Raw genomic sequence first — 19,987 nt, forward strand, 5'->3', positions numbered from 1 at the left:
TCCTTTTTTGCCAGCGTAGAAGTCTAATGGAAACCACTTTAGCAAGATGCAAACAACTTGCATTGTCCTGTCATTGTGAGTAGCCTTTTTTATAAAATTGTAGCTGGTATATTTATCTTTAATAGACTATTGTGCAAATCAGTAATGTGAAGCAAGCAGTAGGTATAGAGAGAACTACAGAACTACACGTTGTTGTGGAAAGTCTGGATTTAGAGACAATCCTGTTATTCAGAGATGCATTCTCTAGGCTTATGAACCTGGACGTCTTCAATTTGACGTATAAAAAGCAAAGCCTTTCCTGGTCAAGTATGCACTATGCTCTTCTTTTCAGTACGCTTGTCAGAGTTTCATGCCCCGTTGTCTTAGCATCTGTAGTCATTGATTTTCACTTCAACCAGTCAGAGCCTGGGTTCTGCAGTCACGTGTCGTCTTGGATTTTGCAGAAGTAGTCTACCTCTTAGATTACCCATCGTAGTGTATTAGTTATAGTACCTAAGATTATTTAAACAGAGAGCCTTTTTTCCAAGCATTTGTTTCAGAATCTTTAGGTTCTTCATCTCCTGTAAACAGCAAAACATAATCCAAGCAGTTCCTTTTTTTCCTCTGAATGATAACAGATATCATAGATATCTGAGATTTTTCAAGAGAAAAAAAAAATCCTTCCCGAACATCTTACCAGTTTGTGAATGTACTGTCTTGATACAATAGCACATCAATAGATTGTCTGTATGGTTTAATTTTGGAATATCAGATGCCTTTAACTGGTGAGCACAGATATTGCAAGGGAATAATTGGTGATATTTGTGTTATCATCCTGGACTGTGGTTCTTCTCCTTTGCTACGTATATGTAAATCAAAATCTGATAGTAATAGATTTGTTTTTTCTGTCATGGTTTTACTTTTTGGAATCTAGTTATAAGCTGTAACCTGATACTAAGTGGACATTTTTCTTAATCATATACTAAAGATTATTTACAATGACTACTATGCAGCACAATTTTGTGGTTTTTGTGTAAGAACAGTCATTCTTACAAGGTGCAGCTAATAGGTGAAGATACTGCCCTCTTAAAGCTTGGAGCATTAGAGCTGGTCTTTGACTTATAATTCCCTGGGTTTGATTCCATTGTGTTTTCTTCCTAAAAATCACATGGGTTTTAAACACCTAGTTGTAAACTTTAAAGTGAGAGAGGACGTGTATTTGAGCTCCTATGTAGGCTGATGCCTGTTACACCCATCCCAGACATACTTGTCCCTACCTCCAGATGAGGATGTGGGGGAGGTGGGGCAGGGAGAATCCTGAGGGATGAGCCAGCAGATGAGATTATCGAAACTGATAGCGACAGCCCTCTGAAAGAACTATGAAAAATCTAACCTTAACAAGATATACCATGTTTCCTGCATGGGGAATTTGTCTGGGGTGCACTTCAGGAGGTTTTAGATGTGTTTTCAACAGATTAATACCGAATTGTGCTCATAATACAAAACACGTTTTATAGTTCATATAGGCACATTTCATATTCCTCTGATCATGCTCCATCTGATAAGTATGTAACTCAGCAAAAATGAAGGAGGAGTTATATTTTTTTATAACTTCAGTGAGTTAAACCAGCTTGTGGAAAGCTCTAATGTCCGGACTGACAAAAGAGAGGGGGACAGGTTGCAGCTCTAGAAGCAAGACCGAGCAGAAGAGCCAATAATTAAATTAGCTTGTGCATCAGTAAATGTATGTCTTTGAAGAAAAAAGTTTAGTTGAGATTCTTTCTTACTTTGCAAGTTTGCCAAATCAGAATCTTTAGAAAATGAAACCATAAGAAATGCTTATCTTGGATGAGAACAGACCTATAAGCAAAACAAAAAATTAGTAATAGAGCTGTTTCTGCCTAAACTCAAGAAGTGAGGCATATCAAAATTAACCATGTTGATACATTAAGAAGTTCTGAAAGAGGTTAACTGGATGAGTTTATTAGAAATGAGAATAGGAAATTAAAATAGTTTATAAGTTGTACTTTACAAGTATCAGTTGCATACATAGTGATTTTCCTCTACTGTAATTTCTACACCAACATGTTATTTAACTACATAAATCATAAGATTTCCTTCGTGCTTGCTATTAAAAAGAATTGAAAGGCTTCAGGAAACGTAGCATGTTTGCCTTCAAGTTATCTTCAGGTGCTAATGTTGAACAAGGCCATGCAGCCTGTCTCTTGGTATCAGATATGTTTCCAGTTGCAACAGAAGAAAGATTAACCTTGGCACACCTTGTGGCAAAACTGGTGTTGAACGGAATGAGATAGTGATGTTGATTCTCTGGATTTAGTATGTTTCACAATGTGATACGCATCTTTGTATTTAAGACTCTTCTTTGTATTTAAGACTATTTAAGAATCATTTCAGCAAATGAATGAGTGGTAGTGGTCATACCTGCTGTTCACAATAGGATTTGTTTTCCAGAGTTTTTAAATCTTGCTTTAGAGATGAATACGTAAAAATAGACAAGCAGAGTCTTGCTGCCTTTTTCATCCTTGCTTAACTTATGTAATGCTTGTATTGTAAGTTTTCCTGCCAGATACTTCCTGATTTCAGCACCTTCCTATTTTATCTATATACCAGTTTTTCTTTTACAAACTGTTCTATCATTCTTTAAACTTTCCCGAAGCGAGAAGATTGTCAGCCTTTCTTAATAAGGTTTCTGGCAACGGTATCTATGCTTGATTTTTTTAATGCCTTTCTGAAGTTAAGCATAATCGTACTGAGGTAGAATCTCTTAAGGAAGGAAGGAAGCAAGCACTGAATGTTTTAGAAAAACCAAAATCTTCCTGGCAGCACATCCTTCACTGTCAGCAGTAAGTAGTATCTTAATTGTAGTCATTATTCTAAGATATAACTGAGATAAACTTTATTTGTCCATGAGATTTCTGACTAGTTAGGTGGGTTGTGTTATTAATGTAGTTTTGATTAGTACTGGCAGTCTGCTGATGCTTAAAGTTTTTAGGTTACATAGTTTGAGAAAAATGTGTTCTGGGCATCTAGCTCAAGATTTAAAAAGCATAGAGGGTAGGGGAGACAATTATATCTAAATGCAGATTTAGTGCCAATTATTATTGTATTTCTGTGCATATTGCTGCCTTTAGCAGAACTTCTGCTTGCTCAGTATTTGTAAATGATGTCAATTTTTTAGATACCCATGTTAGAGTGCACAGCTTTGAGCCAAGAGCTTGGTGGTGTGGATTCTGAGTGTGTCCATTCTGGAAGAGTATTTGAGGGCAAGTCTTCAGGCTAGTTTTGACCTCAATGAAGAAAATTAACTGGAAATAAATTTCTGACATTTTAACTAGTGTATTAATGCAATTCTTGGGGAGAATGTTAAATGGGATTAGGGAGGTGTATGTATTTGGTCCTACTTTTGAGTCCTACTGGAATCCTGTGCCTGATTCTGGCATTCACAATTCAAGGTCACTTCAAAAATTGGAGAACTTGGAGGGTAGTCACAAGATGAAATATGATTTGGTGGAAGGTTATAAAGAGCAAAACTGTTTTTTTGGCAAGGAGTTTAAGGAGTGACTTCTCAGTCCAGAAGTACATACAAGGAGACTAGAAATCTAATAGTGAAGCCTGTTCAGTCTAGGAAAGATATTGTGAGATCCAGCTAGTGAAGTGTGAAACTATAGACATCCAGGCTAGAAAGTACATATTTTTAACAGCAACAGCAATTAGTTATCGGAATGGCTTGCACAAAATGGTTAGGTTTCACCACTACTTTCTAAAGGTTAAATTTCACTGTAAATAAATTGAGTCCTATGTATGTTTTAAATTAAGATCAGGCTACGTATTTGTTATGATTTCTTTGAAGCTCAGTCTCTATAGAGATTGAAGTGGAAATGTTTGAGATGGGAATACATGATCATGTAAATGTTTTGGGAGATATTTTTCAAATTCTTTGAAAATATATGTGCATTTTGAGTCTTCTGTCTCCGTGAATGCTGGATTGTAGATATGCTTTAGGGTTAATTCTTAAGAAAGAAGGAATATGATTGTGAGCCACACTGACTTTTCATTGGTACGCTGAACCAGGTGATTGAAAATTTAAGAGCAAGTTTTTAGGCTTCCTCTAAAATTCCATGGTATTTGTAACTTGGACTAAACATTGGTGTGGCAGAGTGGTAATAAACAAATTCAGCCTTCACTGTACCTCAGCAATGTTGTCTTTTTAAATGGTGTCCTCATAAAAAGGAGCAGGTGTGGAAAAGGTCTAGGACTTAGAGACAAGAAAGGAAAAACTCTTGGTAGAGAGAATGTAATGCAAAAATAGAACTGGGTAAAGATACAAACACCCATGTGGTTAATTAGCACTTTTGTGTTGGATGTGCAAAGACGACTGGAGCGTTTGCTTTGAGTATCCTTACAAAGAGTGTCAAAATTTGTATGGGACACCTATGGGGTCGAAATGTGGGGTGATGTGACTATACTGAATAGAGAGGAAACTTGAGTTTCAGCTGCTGTTCTGGTAAACATTAACACCAGTTTGTAGAAAATATATCTACAAGAGAGAAAACTGAGACCTTATTAGAATATAGACTTGTCTGGCATTTGTGGTATTCACCTGAAACTTGGGAAATGGCTTCCAAATACCCACACTAGTTGTGTCAGTGAAGATTCAAACTTGCTCAAAGCTTGTAGAAACCTAATTAACTAGTTAGCAGGGGAAATAGCAAGGCTGGGACAACACAGTCTATTAGTATTCATGCTAGCAAGCTTAAAGCTAGTTCAGTTATGTCTGCGCAAACTGTAGCTACACCTTTAAACTGTCTAGATCACATTTGAAATGCAATTTATTATTCTTATCTTACAATAAAAGAAAAATGTTTCCCTTAGAAAGAGTGTCCAAAATGCTAGTTATGCATGAGAATACAATGTACATGCGGACGAAGCCAATCCTGACAATATTCTGAAAGTGCGGAAAGACTTATGACCCATATTTTGAGAGTTGTAGGTGGAGCAGATGACTACATTACTGTGTCAGCTTTTATTGGATTTATGTTTACATAAATATCCTTAAAGATCTAGTGTAATCGGCTTTTCTTAGTGATTTCAACATGAAGTGCTTAGTGTACATTGAAGGATAATCAGGCAGCTCACTCTAAAGGAGGAGGTTTTGTGCCTCTTTTGCCTGTGCATTCTTTGCGTGTTGTTACAATATTCTTTACTGAATAGTTTACATTTTGGCTCTTGACTCCCTGGCACTAGTCTGTAGCACACCTGAGTTGTAAAATCAAAGTCCAAGGCACACATCTTTCTCTTTGGAAGAATGTTAGTTAATGCATGTTTTCCGTGTCTGTAATCTTGGCAAGCAAGTGGCCAGTTACTCTGAATTTTTCAGTCTATTCATAATTTTGCATGGAATTGACATACTAAAGTGAATCCTATTGACAGACTTTGGATTGCTCACTGTTAGAATTTAGTCAGAGTTCTTTAACTATTGATATTTATTAATGAAAAAAGAAAAAAAAGTTGTTATTACACCATAAACTATAAGACTTCTGGGTTCCTTTTTCTTCTTTTTTATTATTTGTTGAAGACACATTGTTGCCTGAAAGGCTTCGTAAACAATGACACTAGTGAGATGGCACTTTATTCATTTGCGGTATATTATACACGTTTAGTATGGTATTTGTATTTATCAGTATGAAGATTAAGCATTTTTATAGAGTCTAGATGGTAATTAGGTGAGGAAGAAAACTTGATAGTGGTTAGGAAAGGAATGAGTATAAAAGGAAAAAAAGTGAGATGAGGAACAATAGAATGGAAAAGAAGTTTGTGGATGATGAGGAAAATGGTTAAAAATAGGTAGAAGACAAAAGCGATTCTATCTTGTGTTTCACAGAGTGGATGCTGTCAGTATGTGTAAAGCATATTTGGTACAAGTGCTAATAATAAGCTCTGGTGTACATGCTAGGCTAATGAATTCAGGTAATGCAGGTTGCTGGTAACCTCTCATTAGGTGCAAGTTGAAAGAGAAGGCCTGACATAGCTTGTTCCCTTTGTGTTTTTGTTGGAAGCTTTTTTAGTGTACAGAAATCTACTCAGGTAAGAGGAATTTGAGGACTTTCGTGTCCTTTCATGTAAGGAGTGAAGTGACCATTGTTACTTTTATTGTTATTAGATTAGTGTGACATTATTACTGTTACTCATTTAGAGCTTTTAGTTATTTTGCTTCTGTGACCCACCTGTCTATCTCTGTAATGGTGTAGAGCTGGTGGCCAGTATTGCTTCAGAGGCTGATGTGAGAAAACACTGTAGTGTAAAAGAATACAATAATCTTATTAAAGAAGCTTGTTTCTAGAGACTTATTTCCCTTAACTGGGAGGACTTGCAGTTTTGTAAGCCCATATGTTTCTTAATTCAGTTCAACTGATGACCAAAGACTGCTTTTTTTTCTTTAAAACAGTGTTTCTTTTTATCAGTTTTAGACTTTCCTTTCCAACTTCACTGGTTTCTGTTCCTGTATTAAATAATACTTTTCAGCTTGTAATTCATACAGTAGTCAGCTAATTTAATTTCTTTGGGTTGTGTCTGTAGATTGTTTGTTCTTGAAGTGTATTGGTAATATAAATATATTTAAATGTGAAACAATAAAAATATACTATTTTATGCACTTCATCTATCTACTGTTTTTGGTGCATAGTCTCACTGCTGTGAGACCATGAGTTTAGGTCAGAAGAAATTGTGATTAGATTTCATCAAGCACTGTCTGCTCTGAGTGTACGTTAACTGAGAGCACATTTTAATATATTAGCATTTTCTTGAACAGTTAATTTTATATAAAATATAACACCCCTTCACTTCTTCTAAAATGACAGTGTGCCTAAGTATGTAAAGCATTTAGCTTGTAATTATAGAAAGATGTTTATGTCTTTTGTTGCTCAGTCTGTGACTTTCTATGTTCTACCAACCCTGGTTAGACAAGTGCAGTTATCCAGAAACTAAATCCATGGACCTGAAAATACATCCACTGTCTTTTTTCCAATTAAACATTTTAGGAACTTTAGATACTCTTAAATAGAGAGAGTTTTCAGGTATCACGGTTCAGTAATCAAACCTTTACATATTAAATGCAGAGGATTGGGTCAGTAGAACTTTTTTCATGTGGAACACGTTTCACTACCACATGTAGTTTTTGGGGAGAATGATTCAAATCTAGCTAGGATTGTTGGTAGCGATGCTTTTTTAGTATCTCCTGTAAATGACTAGAATATTAAAAATAAGAATAAATAAAAAAGTATTTGGGATTCTGCCATATCTCTTCAGTATATATCTGTAGGATATCCATTGCACCAAAACTTCAGGTACTGAAGGATTAATACTATCAGTGATCCACTTGATAGTAGAAAGGAACAGTGGATCTATTAGACATCTGTCTTCTCAGTCTTCCTTAGATCTCTGGCCAGCACAAAGTATGTCAGTGCTGCATTGATCACAGGTGTTCACACATAGACTGTAAATTATGTAGGAAGTATCAATTTTGCTCCTTTATCTCTCTGTCAAGAATATCAGCTGTGCAGCGAATTTCGTGAACTCTGTTTTGCATTCCACAAAGTGCTGTACTCTGTTGAGTAAACTGAGCATCAGTTAGTTTGGTCTGTCCCTTCTTTGTCTGCGTGAGGTAGGTAGGATCTGCATCTTCAGTATACTTTTTTTTTTTTTAGAAGATGCACATACAACCCTTGCTTGGTACACAGCTGTTTTCAGTACCCTGTGAGTATTTGTACATCTGAGCTAAGACAAAAGCAAAAGTTTTTAGAACAAAGTGTTGAGGTTAAAGAGAAGGTAGGTTTGTTTGCCTTTAATTAAAAAAAAAAAAAAAAAAAGCTGGTATTTGAACCTCACTGGAATGTAGCCTTTGTTCTGATTCTTCAGGTTTCCAAACAAAATGATAGTTTCCTGGTTTTAAGTGTTATTTTTAACACTTAGTTTTCAGTGTTCTCACTTACTGCTTAGATCTTTCATGCTAACAATGTAGATAATCTTTTGATAAGGGGTTGGGGAGGAATTGGTCAGGTAAGAGATGTTGCGTAGTACATGACTGAGTTGCGTGATCAGTCTGATACAATTACAACTACATTGCTGAATTCATTTTAGTGTCTTAAATAAATTTGGCTTTAAGGGATGTGGCTATGTCTGAATACCTGCTTGCTATTCAGATGCCAAGCTGAATACTAGCTTGCAATTCCTGCTTGGACGTTCAAATCATTGTGGTTTTTTTGGCTTTTTTGTTTGTTTGTTTGTTTGGGTTTTTTGTGGTGTTTTGGGTTTTTTGTTTTGTTTTTTTTTTTTTGTTTGCTGTTTGTTTTTTGTTTTTGTTTTTGTTTTTTTCTAATCTAGGATGAAACAGGTGCCTATTTAATAGACAGAGACCCAACCTACTTTGGGCCAGTGCTGAACTATCTCAGACATGGAAAACTGGTTATTAACAAGGACCTAGCTGAGGAAGGTAAGATGTTACTAAATCTCTTGCTTTCTTGTCACTTGCTTATTAATTTCACTGCTTTTGAGTCACCAAACCTAACTTACAAGTAGGTGGTAAATCTTAATCTGTGTAGCATTTCGATCTGTTTCAAGCAAAGCTGATAGCTATCGTGCAGTTATAATGTATGCTGTTATTTGAGTGTTTTGAGTATGATTCCTGATTTCACAACCCCTGTCCCCAGCTAGAAATAGAACATAAGTATTCAAACATGAGGGGAGATGCCTTTTATCGTATCATCTTGTATCTTTCCTGTATGACTGTGTGAAATATTTGGGTTTTGTCCTCTTCAAGCAAAAGAATACTGGTTGTGAAACAAGCTTTAGAAGATGTAAGGCGAAGTAAGAGTAAAGTTCTGGGATGTTCATATGTGTGGAGTATACTTTTGAAGAGTAAATTCTGCCCCCGGCTTCTCCCTCTCTGTCCCCAGTTCATATTAATTTTATCCTAATGGAGGATGACTGTTTTAAACCATATAGTACTAAAACTGTATTGATAAGGTATTGAAGAAATTGATCAAAGAGAAATGAATGTGAGAATAATGTTAGCAGGAAATAATGTGAAATATAATTTCCATGTCCATTGTTAAACACACAGTACGTGTGGAGAATAGGTAAGACTTGAACACATGAGTGGGAGCAGTCTGTAGTATGTATCTTTAAGCTTTTGTTTCAGGGTCTAAGATCTCAAATGATAGCAAGAAAAATTTTCTGCACACTAGCAGCTGCAGAGCTTTTCAGTAGCACTATTTTAATTTCTCTTTTGTATTCCAGCCTGAGGCAGGGCCTGAGCCATGGTGGTCCATCAGTCTGCTATGGAATGGCATTTGTGCTCCTTTTTTTTTTCCTGCCTCTCATTCTGTATGTGAAATGGCATCAGTTTTCTTCGGGGCTTTTTTTAGGAGAGTTTTTCAAAATGAGTTAAACTTTGAACTACATGTGCCTGAAGGAAGCCAGAATCGTTAGGTTGGTAAATGAACTTTTCCTAGGGCAAAATAAATCATTTTCTGTGGCTATAGAGAAGATAATCTTAGGAAATGGTTGGTGGTTTTGGCCTGGAATCTTTGGTTACACTTTCTTTCCAAAAAATGTTCTCATACTAGGTGTCCTGGAAGAGGCTGAATTCTACAATATCACATCACTAATAAAACTGGTAAAGGACAAAATAAGAGAAAGAGACAGCAAAATCTCACAGGTGAGGCTGTTTTCCAGTGTGTTTTTGATTATTTGTTCTATGGCAAGTAGTGGGTGGGTTCCATTTTTTTTTTTTCCCGTAACTGCTCATTGCCCCAGTAAGATCCTGAATGGCTGCCTCCATCGCTGGCTGAGCTGGAACCATTAGTATGCAAAGATTAATATTCTTAACTGCCAGTACCTGCCAGTCTGCTTACAAAAGGCACAGGCATATGGTTCCAGTTCTTGTTTAAAAACTGAAAACATTCTAAAGAATTGTTCAGAACTGTCTGGTAATACTAGAATTTGTCATAATATCATTTATGGATATAGTTATTTTAGAAAACAGCTTTTGTAGAATATAGTTTTCTCATATACATTTAAATACTCTGAATATGATGAGATTGCCTAACTATGGTATAACTGCTGTTTATACAGTATGTTTATACAGCATACATACCGATGCTGTTTAGCTCCTGTCATACGCTTTTGTAGCAAAGTTAGTTTCTTTATTTCTAGTGCTCTGTAGTTGAGAAGACTGCCTCTTCTCAGCAGCTTATGAATATTTCTTCATGAAAATGAATATGATAGAGAAACTGTTAAGTAAAGGAAGTATTCAAGTTTGTTCTTTAACTCTGCTACTCTGGCCTTCCCTGATAACTGAGTCTTCATGGAGGTATTACAAACTCATGTTGCGAAATTTCTCTTGAAGCCAGGTTGTAGGACAGCAGAGTTGCTCTGATAGCATTTTCTAAAGGGTTTCAGCTTAAATGGTCCTAGTTATTCATTGCTCTGGATGTGAAACTTTAACAGGGAAATAAAGACATTTTTTAATATGGTCAGACATTCCTTAAAGTTAGGTAGGCCTCTGCAGAACCTCAACCTTGGTTTTGAATGACGTGGTTTGCTACCAGATGGAACAATAGGTAAGTCTTAAGATTATTTTTTTACAGCTGTTAAGTAGCACTTTTAGTCCCTGAAACATTCATGAAGCATTGAGTCTTCTGCAAGGTGATTCTGAACAGATGAGATTTCTTTAAAAAAACAAAAAAAAAGACAAGGTGTTCTCAAGGTTGTGTTGCTTACCATTTCTGAAGAATAAGGGCAACTTTTGACAAGTCACAAACATAGTGAATCCCATGCTGTATTGAGCATCTTATATTTCTTCTTGAAGGTGCCAGTCAAACACGTGTACAGGGTGCTGCAGTGCCAGGAAGAGGAACTCACTCAAATGGTTTCCACAATGTCCGATGGCTGGAAATTTGAACAGGTAAAAAAACCATACGGGATATAATTACAAAGTCTTCTGAAAATTCAGTTATGTGAAAGAGGAGTATAAAGTCAATTCTATGCATCTTTTTAAGTGCAGTCATTTTCAGAAATTGGATAGATAAAGGTACACAGTTAAGTTAAAATTTGATATTTGTATTCTTATTTGTCAGAGAACAAAAAAACTGTAGCTTTCCAGGAGGTAAATTATGCTGACTTTCTATAAAAACATCTACATCATGTTTGAAATGTAATTCTTCAGTGTCTACACACGAGCATTTGAAGGGTGAATAAACCAAAATTAACTAATACAAATTTATACGAATGGTAGGTCAGATATAAAGAGCTCTGGGTAAAAGAGATGAGCCTGGGAGGTAAATATTTGTCGGGCCCAATCAATGGTTCTTCAGATAAAGGACTGATACACATAGGAGGGTGAACTTAACCAGCGTGGATGTGAAGCTGGATAGGTGTGAGCTACGTGAATGTTTTCGTTCTTTGCACTGCATAAAAATAGCTTTGTGTGTACATTCAAGAATACATGGTAAAATTGCAAGATCTTTCTGTTATCTTTGCTAATCTCTGTAAATAAGAAACTAACTACATGGCCTCTTCAACCTTCACGTTCCTAACCTACCAGAATATTTAAACTGCATTGGAGCAATGAATCTGTTAACTCTGGAGTGAGACACAAGTGCTCAGCTGCCAGCATCTTTTTCAATGTCTGGTGCCAGGAGAGATTGGAATAAGCACAAGCCTCTCATCCTATGCAGTCTCACTCTAATAACACAGCAAAGCAACATTTTTTAAAAGTATGGCATACAAGGGTAAAAGAGAATGTTTTGTTTATACTCCATGAAATGTGTAAGGTGCTGGTGTCATGGAGACAGCCATGATCAAATAAACTGAACCAGCACAGAGAAAGCTTCTTGTGCTTCAGTTGTCCGGCTCAGGTATTACCAGGTCTGTTTGGCATGCCAGAAGCTGAATGTTGTTTAAGTCCCTGAAAAAAGCTCTCACTTAATGCACAAGACTGTTTTTTGACCAGTGCATTGACAACGTTTTTTTTACATTCTTTGTCATGAGAAACTGGCTTTCGTTACAAATAGAGATTCTTTCCTTTTTAACAGATTAAATGATACTATGGCTTTTTACCTGTCCTAAAGCCTTGTATTCTTTGGGGATATTGTATTTGGGAGTAATGCTGCTTTGACAGTGCAACTGCTGGGAGAACTATTATAATCTCTTAGAATTTAGAATCTCTTTTGGAACTGGAAAATTCCAGTGGTTTTCTTGAATGTTAGGTCCTTGTTTCATCCAGCTTTCTCCCTACTTCCTCCCTCCCCCATGTTGCTCTCTCTTGGACACATAGTTTGAAGTAGATAAACACAATCACTGTATGGTCTCATAATGCGCAGCTTCTCATTACTTCAGACTAGGCCATTCTCTCCTTTGGTTGTATTGCAGACCTGCTTTCAGCAGACATCATTCAGTTGAAACATGATTAGAGTATTCTGTATAATCTAAACAGTTTTATTGTTAAGATTTGAGAACACTGTAGCATTTCTGTAATTTTAAATTTTTTCTAAACCTGTGTTGCTCAGCAGCATGCTTCCTTCAGAAGCAGTCTTTGGGGTGGCACCTACCACATTTTGTACATATTGTCCTTGGTGGGATAGAAACCATCAACTTTTTCAGATTAGTAATATTCCTATGGGTTGAGAGTCATTGTGCTCTGTGCCCCACATAACATGTTTAAGTGGGTTTTTTCATCAAAAATATTTCTTTCCCCTTAACAGTTCAAAATTTTCCTGTAAAATACAATTGGATGTGGTGATTAAATAGGAGTGAAAGGTGTTAAACTTCTGGTGCACTTACGTGGATGTATTGATGCACTTTTCCAAAGAATATGAGTGAAAGCGCTGTTAGAATACTGCAATTATGTATCAGTCCCAGTTCACAAACTACCGCCAATAGTTGCACTTCCCCATTTTTGTGATTTCAGGGGCTTATTTTGTAGATGATTTTTAGCTTCAATTGTTACCTCTTCAGGCAATCAGGAAAAACAATATTTTGGCAGTACTGCATAATGAGAAACTTTGGGCTCTACAAAATTGCTACCTACAAAGGCTTTAGACTGCAGTGGTGTGTCAGTCATGTAAATTTTAATGATTAATATAACCTGAGTCTGTCACCATAATGCTGTCTAAAATATGTTCACTATATGAGGAGGATGATGTTTAGCTGCTGCCTTCAAAATTCCTCACATAACAATAACAGGATAAAAATAAATTCATTGTTCATGAGCCTTCTCACCAGTAGTAATCTTCAGTTTACTCAGACTAGGCAGTTGTTGTCTAGTTCTTCACACTTAATTTAAAGCTCTAACCTTTCTCAAGTGCACTGACAGGCTATGCTTTAATTTAAATGGGCTAGGAATTGTCATGTATTATTAAGGTAAAATATTTTTTGTAATAACAAGTTGAGAAATTTAGCTGAGGTTGTTCTGAGCTTCTGAATTATTAGACATTTGGCGAGTGTGAACAGAGTTCTTGGTACTGATTTTTATGGGAACAAGACAGACAATTTTTTCCACTCCAGTTATTTTCTTGGATCTTCTGTAAATTACCCCTTCTAAAACCAATTTAGAGCACTCAACTTTTTTTTCCTCTAGTTGACTTCATATGTTTCCCTAGCTGTATTTTGTTTATCAATATCTGGAACAAGATGAAGCTCTTTCATACGCAGGCTTGATATATTGCTTTACATAACACCTTCCAGTTTTATATCCACGTTACCTTCTGCACTTGGCAAGTATGACAGGAAAATAATGCTCACTTTCATAATGCACCAAACTTTGTTTATGTTTTTCAGAGTAGTTGGCTACACCACAGTGCTATGGGGAGTTTTCTGTCTTACTATCAGTAACTCTTAACTTCCCTTGATATTACAAAGGGCTTTGCAACTACCTCCATGAATTTTAAGTATGTTGAAATGAAAGTTGTAGCTTGATAGCAACCTGTTCTAGTGGCAAGTAAATGTTACCTGCACGTTTGAGCTCATCTGTTATTTGTACGATTTGGATAACGGTATGTGCTTCAGCTTTACAAAGGTTTCTTTTTGTGTTTTGCTTTGATTGGTTATTTCAGCTTGTCAGTATAGGTTCCCAGTACAGCTGTGGCCGGGCCCAGCAGTCAGAGTATCTGCTGATAGTGTCACGGGAAGTGAAAGGGGAAGAGAGATGCTTCCAGAAATGCTGCAGTGAGGTGTGTCACACCATTCTTTTTGCCCTCACACTGATATGCTTGACCTCCTTGCGTTTCTGCTGCTTTCAAATCATTCCACTTTATTCCTGGATGTACAGCACATAGTAATTTGTGTGTATTTGTGACTGGCTTTTATTTATATTCACGGTATTTCATTATACATTATGAATGTTCATATTGTAAAAAGAATAAAAAAAAAACCAAACAAAAAACCCCCAGTTATTTAGTTAAAAGTTTTTCTTAAGAAGAGTTCTTACCTTCTCAATAGGTAACTTCTTTTCCTTAAGTCTTCCTCCAAAGTTAACAGCCTTTGATCCATACTTGTTAAGTAAAAGTGGTACAATTTAAACATTAGGAGCCCTGTAAATAAAGCTTTGAGTTCACTGGGTTCAGAAAGGGACATTTCTGTGTTAATCATTGTTCCAGTTTGAGTGTATTTCATCCACCTAATAGCCAGTTAAGTTCCGAGTTCAAACCCTTTATTTCTGGTAACTCAGAACTTCACCTTTTTTTTTTTTTTTTTTTTTTTTTTTAGTGGATGAAATATATTCAAACTGGAACAATGAATAACAGAATTTTTCAGAAATAAAATATGGAGGAGTGAGGGGAGAACAAACCCAGCAGTTTTCATTCTTGTCTCAAGTGGAAAGAACATCCTGGGGTTTTTTTGCTTTATTTTTTGTTGTTTTGGTTTTTTTTCCCCCTTGGGAAATTTTCTTGAAAACCAAGTGAAGAATCATAGCTTCACTCATTGGCTTTTTAGGCTGTGTCACCCTTCCTGCTCCCCTCGCCCTCAGGTCACTGGTTTTTTAATTGCTGTGTTATTTCCCAGTGTCCAAGAGTTTGGGAAGGATTTTTTGCTAACCAGTAACATTGGAGGCAATTTCCAGTTCTTTACATAGCTGTGCTCCATTTTGAAGTGTCTTGTGTGACTTGATTCAGGAACCTGGTGTTCTGTAGTATTTTTCATCAATAAAATATTTGGAGTACTTGTTTTTTTCCTTGCTATATATATATGGTTATTCAGTCTGAGAGATCAGTATGACATCACGAAGATAACATGACTGTAAAGTGACTTGATAAGAGCAGAACTTTCCTGTGAGTTTACACGGACACTTAGCCATGCAATTCTAGATTTTAAACCTGGACTGTTGCCTAGCTATATTCCAGAATCTACTTTCAGTGTACCAAGCACTATCTGTTTCTTGCAGTTGTATAGGTAACATTTGGAATATGGAATTAATGCACTGGGTTTGCAGACTTTCTGAAACTGAGTAGGAAATGTGGCCTGTTGTTAAGGACGTGTATGGTACAGGCAGCATGATGTTTTTCGTGTGTTCATGTCCTAGATAGCGCAAAGTAAAATTCAACATAATAAAATGGGAGATGGGGGAAGGCAGTGAAGAAATGAAGGCAGGTATAAAATTAAAAAAAAAAAATCTGGAAGGGAATGAATTTTCCTTCCTCCTGGATTTGAAGTCTGACAATTGCACTAAGAGACCTGAAATAAATATGCTTGCGGTCCTGGTGTCAGTCATCAGTGCTGAGTTTAACGGCTGATGTGTATGTATCTTCATAGCCTTTTGCAAATCCTTTGAGAAGGCAGTAGAATTGAACACATTAAAACTCTAAAAGGTGTAGAGGCCATTCTTACATTCATACAACTTGATTCTGTAAAAAAAATTGAGGGGAAGACTTTCTTTTATTCTATCAACTGTTAGTTAGTATAATTAAAAATAAGAAGACAAGCTTTCCAAGACAAGCTTTCTAGCGTACCAGGAGTTCACAATGTCTGAAATAGAAGCAGTAATAGTCAAAGATTAAGAATACTTAAAAAAGAATTTAAGAATAATTGTTACAAAATCATTTGACCTGTTCTCTCAGCTATACCACTTTTATCATCTGTTTTTCTTAAATAGTCTTTTGAAAGACACAGTTATCCTCTCACAGAGCTGCAGACTTAGGAAAAGTTCTTCAGAAAGTTACTTCCTTATTGTCCCTGAAATCATTCTTAAATCTTTCCTGTTTAAAAACAAGCCTGACCATAGCTAGGCATCAGGTAGTCTTTGTCCACCTTTACTTAGGCCAAACTGTGGGGGGTTTTTAACCCTTTCCGATTGTCATATTTTATCTTACTTAAAAGTTCAGGCTTTATGAGACAGGAACTTCCCTGCTGTTACTTCTTTGTCTTTTCAGGAAAATCCTGACCTATATTGGCACATCAAGCAATATAATGCAAATAACTATATTTCTGTTGAATAATAATAATGCTTTCTATTCCTGCCTTTTTTAGTTACAGCTTACAGTCTGCTAATGTCAGCACCCTTATTCCATGCAAACAATGAATGGATTATAATCTGATGCATTTTCTGTGATAAGTAACATTGGCGTTTTCCTGTGCTCGGTTATGACGCTGTTGGGGCTCACAGGGACGCTGAAGCAGGATCACACTGCTTTAGTAAGGAGTGTAATGAAACAAGTCATGGAAGGAAAAAAACAATGAGGAAGAATACATACATGCATGTATATGTATGTATATATAATCATACAAATCTATGAAATTCAGAGTTTCAAAATGTTCTTTTTTTCCTTCCTGAAGTTCTTGGTCATTAAAACTCTCTCTACTGTTTAAGCCCCATGATCCAAAAAGAGTTTGTCCTTTCAGAAAGTTCAGAAAGTAGGCTGGATAATCTGAAATCCTTTTCCTATGCATTGTAACATGTTTTGCAGGCCTCAGATTACTCTGATTTGTTGTGGGTTCTTTTGGGGGGAGGATGGGGGACAACACATGGTGGGGGAGTTTAACAATTCCTTCCAGTTTATCAGCATCCTTCTTAAAGTATTGCCACCAACACTGGGAACAATGAGGTGACTTTTGGAATACAAGTGATAAAATATTGCTTTATTTCTGATCATACTTTCTGACACAACAGTTCAGTCCTAATCTGCAGTCATTTTCCATTGTTTCTTTTTCTGCCATCACCCTTATTGCTGCTGATACATCTCAAAAAGCTACAATGAAGTTTCTAGCATGCTATTGATACTATGAACGCAAATAATACATTCTTAGTTGCACACATATGGAACTGCTTACAAGAGTATCGTGTTGGAGTTTTGAAGAACTTGTGTGTAATATTGGAAAAGTGACTTTATCTTGAAATGCACCAGCTGATTAATAATGGCAAAAAGTCATCCAGCTGTTTTGCCGTCAGCTAAATCAATAGTCTTATCCAACTAGCTAATAAGTAGTCAGTCTGCTATGTCTCCTAAAAAGACTTAGGTACAAAAGGTCAACTTATTTGGATTATGAAGCATTAGTGGGGGATGTAAGTAGCTGTCAACTGAAGACCTGTTAACCTTGTTGAACCAGGAGTGATGATTTGGCTGATGTTTGGATCTTGTATCATATCTGCTTTCAGAGAGGTCATTTATTTCTTTTGCGTGTCAGTGAGTAAAGAAGTATTTTTCCTTCTGGTAGTTGTTATCATAGCTTATCTGATAGCAAGTTCTTGCCATTTTGCAAGAAGAAAAGTTGATTGTATACTAATTCAAATCATATACTTGGATTTTATTCTTCAAATTTCTCTTCAGAGAAGGTGAATTATGCATGGCTTTATTTAAACATGTATCCAACTTTTTGAATGTTTTCTAGCCTTTAAGTGGGTTAAAAATACTGTTTAAAATAGTCCTACATTTCACCTCAATAGTTGAAGCAGTCACTGTATTTGTATTATATGGTTTGTAATTGCTATATAATATATAGGATAAACTTTATACCACTTTAACAGGCTTAGAGCCAACTTAACTGCTTTTTTTCTGAAAATTTGTGCATGATATTTTTTGCTGGTAGGGAAGAGAATCAACAGATCAATCTCTATATATGAAGTAAGTGTGGGTTGATTTTCCAGGTTTTCAGTGGACTTTCTTAGTCCATTTTGTGCAACTAAGCAACTAGTTACTTTATGGGTTTTGTGATTCTATATTACACAAATATGTTATGGTGCAGACTGCAGAGTATCCGTTGTGAAAGATATTTGACTTAGCATCTGAAGATAAATGGTACCTTTGTATTCCAATGAGGATGTATTGGTGCCTCAAAAAAACCCAGCGTTTTGTAATTTCATTACATGGCTTTGGTGGAAGAACCGTCTTGATCACATTCATTTTTGATCAGCCTGTGTTCATTACTGACTATGTATGTATTTTGCAGAACTAGAGTGATGTTAGGAGTAGAGGAGGGAGGGAAAGGGTTCTAGTGATCACACCCAGAGAGTGTAGTTAAAGTAGGTAGTTTGAGACTGATAAATTTTGGTTGCCAGTACTGTTCATTGGAGGCTGACCCTTGTATGCTGTAATACTATCAGGGTCCAAAAACTTTGACGTTGCCTGGGCCTGGCATCAAGTTGGTTCATTGTGCAGACATACTGCCTGCTGCTCTTTGTAGACATTGGCTCTGTCTGTGGAGGTGCTTGCTTGGCCATCTTACCACAGTGCTGGAACATCTGAGCATCTCTCTCCTCTCTCTCCTTAAAAGTACAATGAGGCTTTATTTTCTCCCGACAGTGGTATATGGAAGCTGCTTTTAACCTTGGTCTACCTTCCACTTCTGTTGGGGGAATAATCTTATCCCTCAAGTACAGATTCTGGATCAAGATTTCATCTTGGCTACATCTTCCTTGCTTTAACAAGGCTTTTACTCTCTTTGGTGCTCTGCTAGACTAATGGCAGTGCACAGTTTGTTTTTAGACAGTAACTACAGTGTTTCAAGTGCTGTTGCCCTAAAAAACAAGTCAAGCTTTTTCTATGGGGCCGTTACTAGGGGACTTTAATGATATAATAGAGATTGGGAAATAGGACAGCCTTATCACATGTGTGGGGTGATTTGGTAGGTAGATTTAATACAGTTTTGGTAATAACATTTAGATACAGTGCATCTGTGCAACAGGTTGATTTTTAGGACTTTGATCTGTGTCAGTAGTAATAGCATCATACATTATCTTGTCATGCTTTTGAAATAAACCTTTAAAATAAATGAACCAGCTACATCTGAATTGATTCTGGCTTGGAAAGGCAGGCTGTGTAAAGCTTCTAGCATTAGGTAAGTGTACTGTATGTAAGGTAAGACAAGTTACATGAAATTTCTGCCATTTGATAAACATGCTGCATATGAGGTAGTACTGATGTTGAGTATATCCTTCTTTCTCAGTAAATTGTCATTTATCATTCAATATCGAGATTTGTAGAAGCTTGTAAATATGTCGCATTTCATTATACATGGCTTCTGCTTGTAGCGCTTCCTTAATTAACTTTCTTGTAGCAGTACATATGAATTTCAGATGTTAATATTGGTGTCCCACCATACTGTGTCTTGCTGTTTTCCAATCAAATGCAAATTTTGTCTTTGTCCACTCAAAATATGTTTTAATAAAAGTACTGTTATTCTGTAAGTAAATGGTGGGTATCCCTTTAGGCTAAAGTGCTTCCTGCATGCAGCCATTTACATGTTAAATCATGCTACATTAAGATACCACACACAAACTTTTTAAAAATTAACTTTGGAGGATGGGAAGGTTCCAGTAAATAACAGAAACAGGGAACAGGCTAATTCTCCACTGGCCTGCCTCTGTAGCCTTTTCTTTCAGAGTATAATCATAACCGTAAAGCACTAATTGTGTAAATGTTTAAAAAGAAAAGCTACATTTATCTTATCATCAGAGTGTCAGTGTATTTGTCAACATCAAAACATTTGCATTGAAGTG

At 36.3% G+C, this 19,987-nt stretch overlaps 1 protein-coding gene across 2 annotated transcripts in view; it reads left to right on the forward strand.

Annotated features, from left to right (window-relative positions):
• Nucleotides 1–19,987, forward strand: part of PDPK1 (3-phosphoinositide dependent protein kinase 1) — a 73,794-nt gene that overhangs the window by 38,882 nt on the left and 14,925 nt on the right. Inside the window, exons 14-17 of one of the 2 annotated variants that reach the window (XM_082313527.1) lie at nucleotides 8,380–8,488; nucleotides 9,624–9,715; nucleotides 10,868–10,963; nucleotides 14,112–14,228. In XM_082313527.1, the coding sequence (XP_082169653.1) occupies nucleotides 8,380–8,488; nucleotides 9,624–9,715; nucleotides 10,868–10,963; nucleotides 14,112–14,228 (414 nt within the window). The remainder of the gene's footprint in view (nucleotides 1–8,379; nucleotides 8,489–9,623; nucleotides 9,716–10,867; nucleotides 10,964–14,111; nucleotides 14,229–19,987) is intronic. The other variant, XM_082313526.1, reaches the window with a different exon arrangement.

This window comes from Platalea leucorodia, assembly GCF_965183815.1.
Source record: "Platalea leucorodia genome assembly, chromosome: 5".
Classification (NCBI taxonomy): Eukaryota; Metazoa; Chordata; class Aves; order Pelecaniformes; family Threskiornithidae; genus Platalea; species Platalea leucorodia.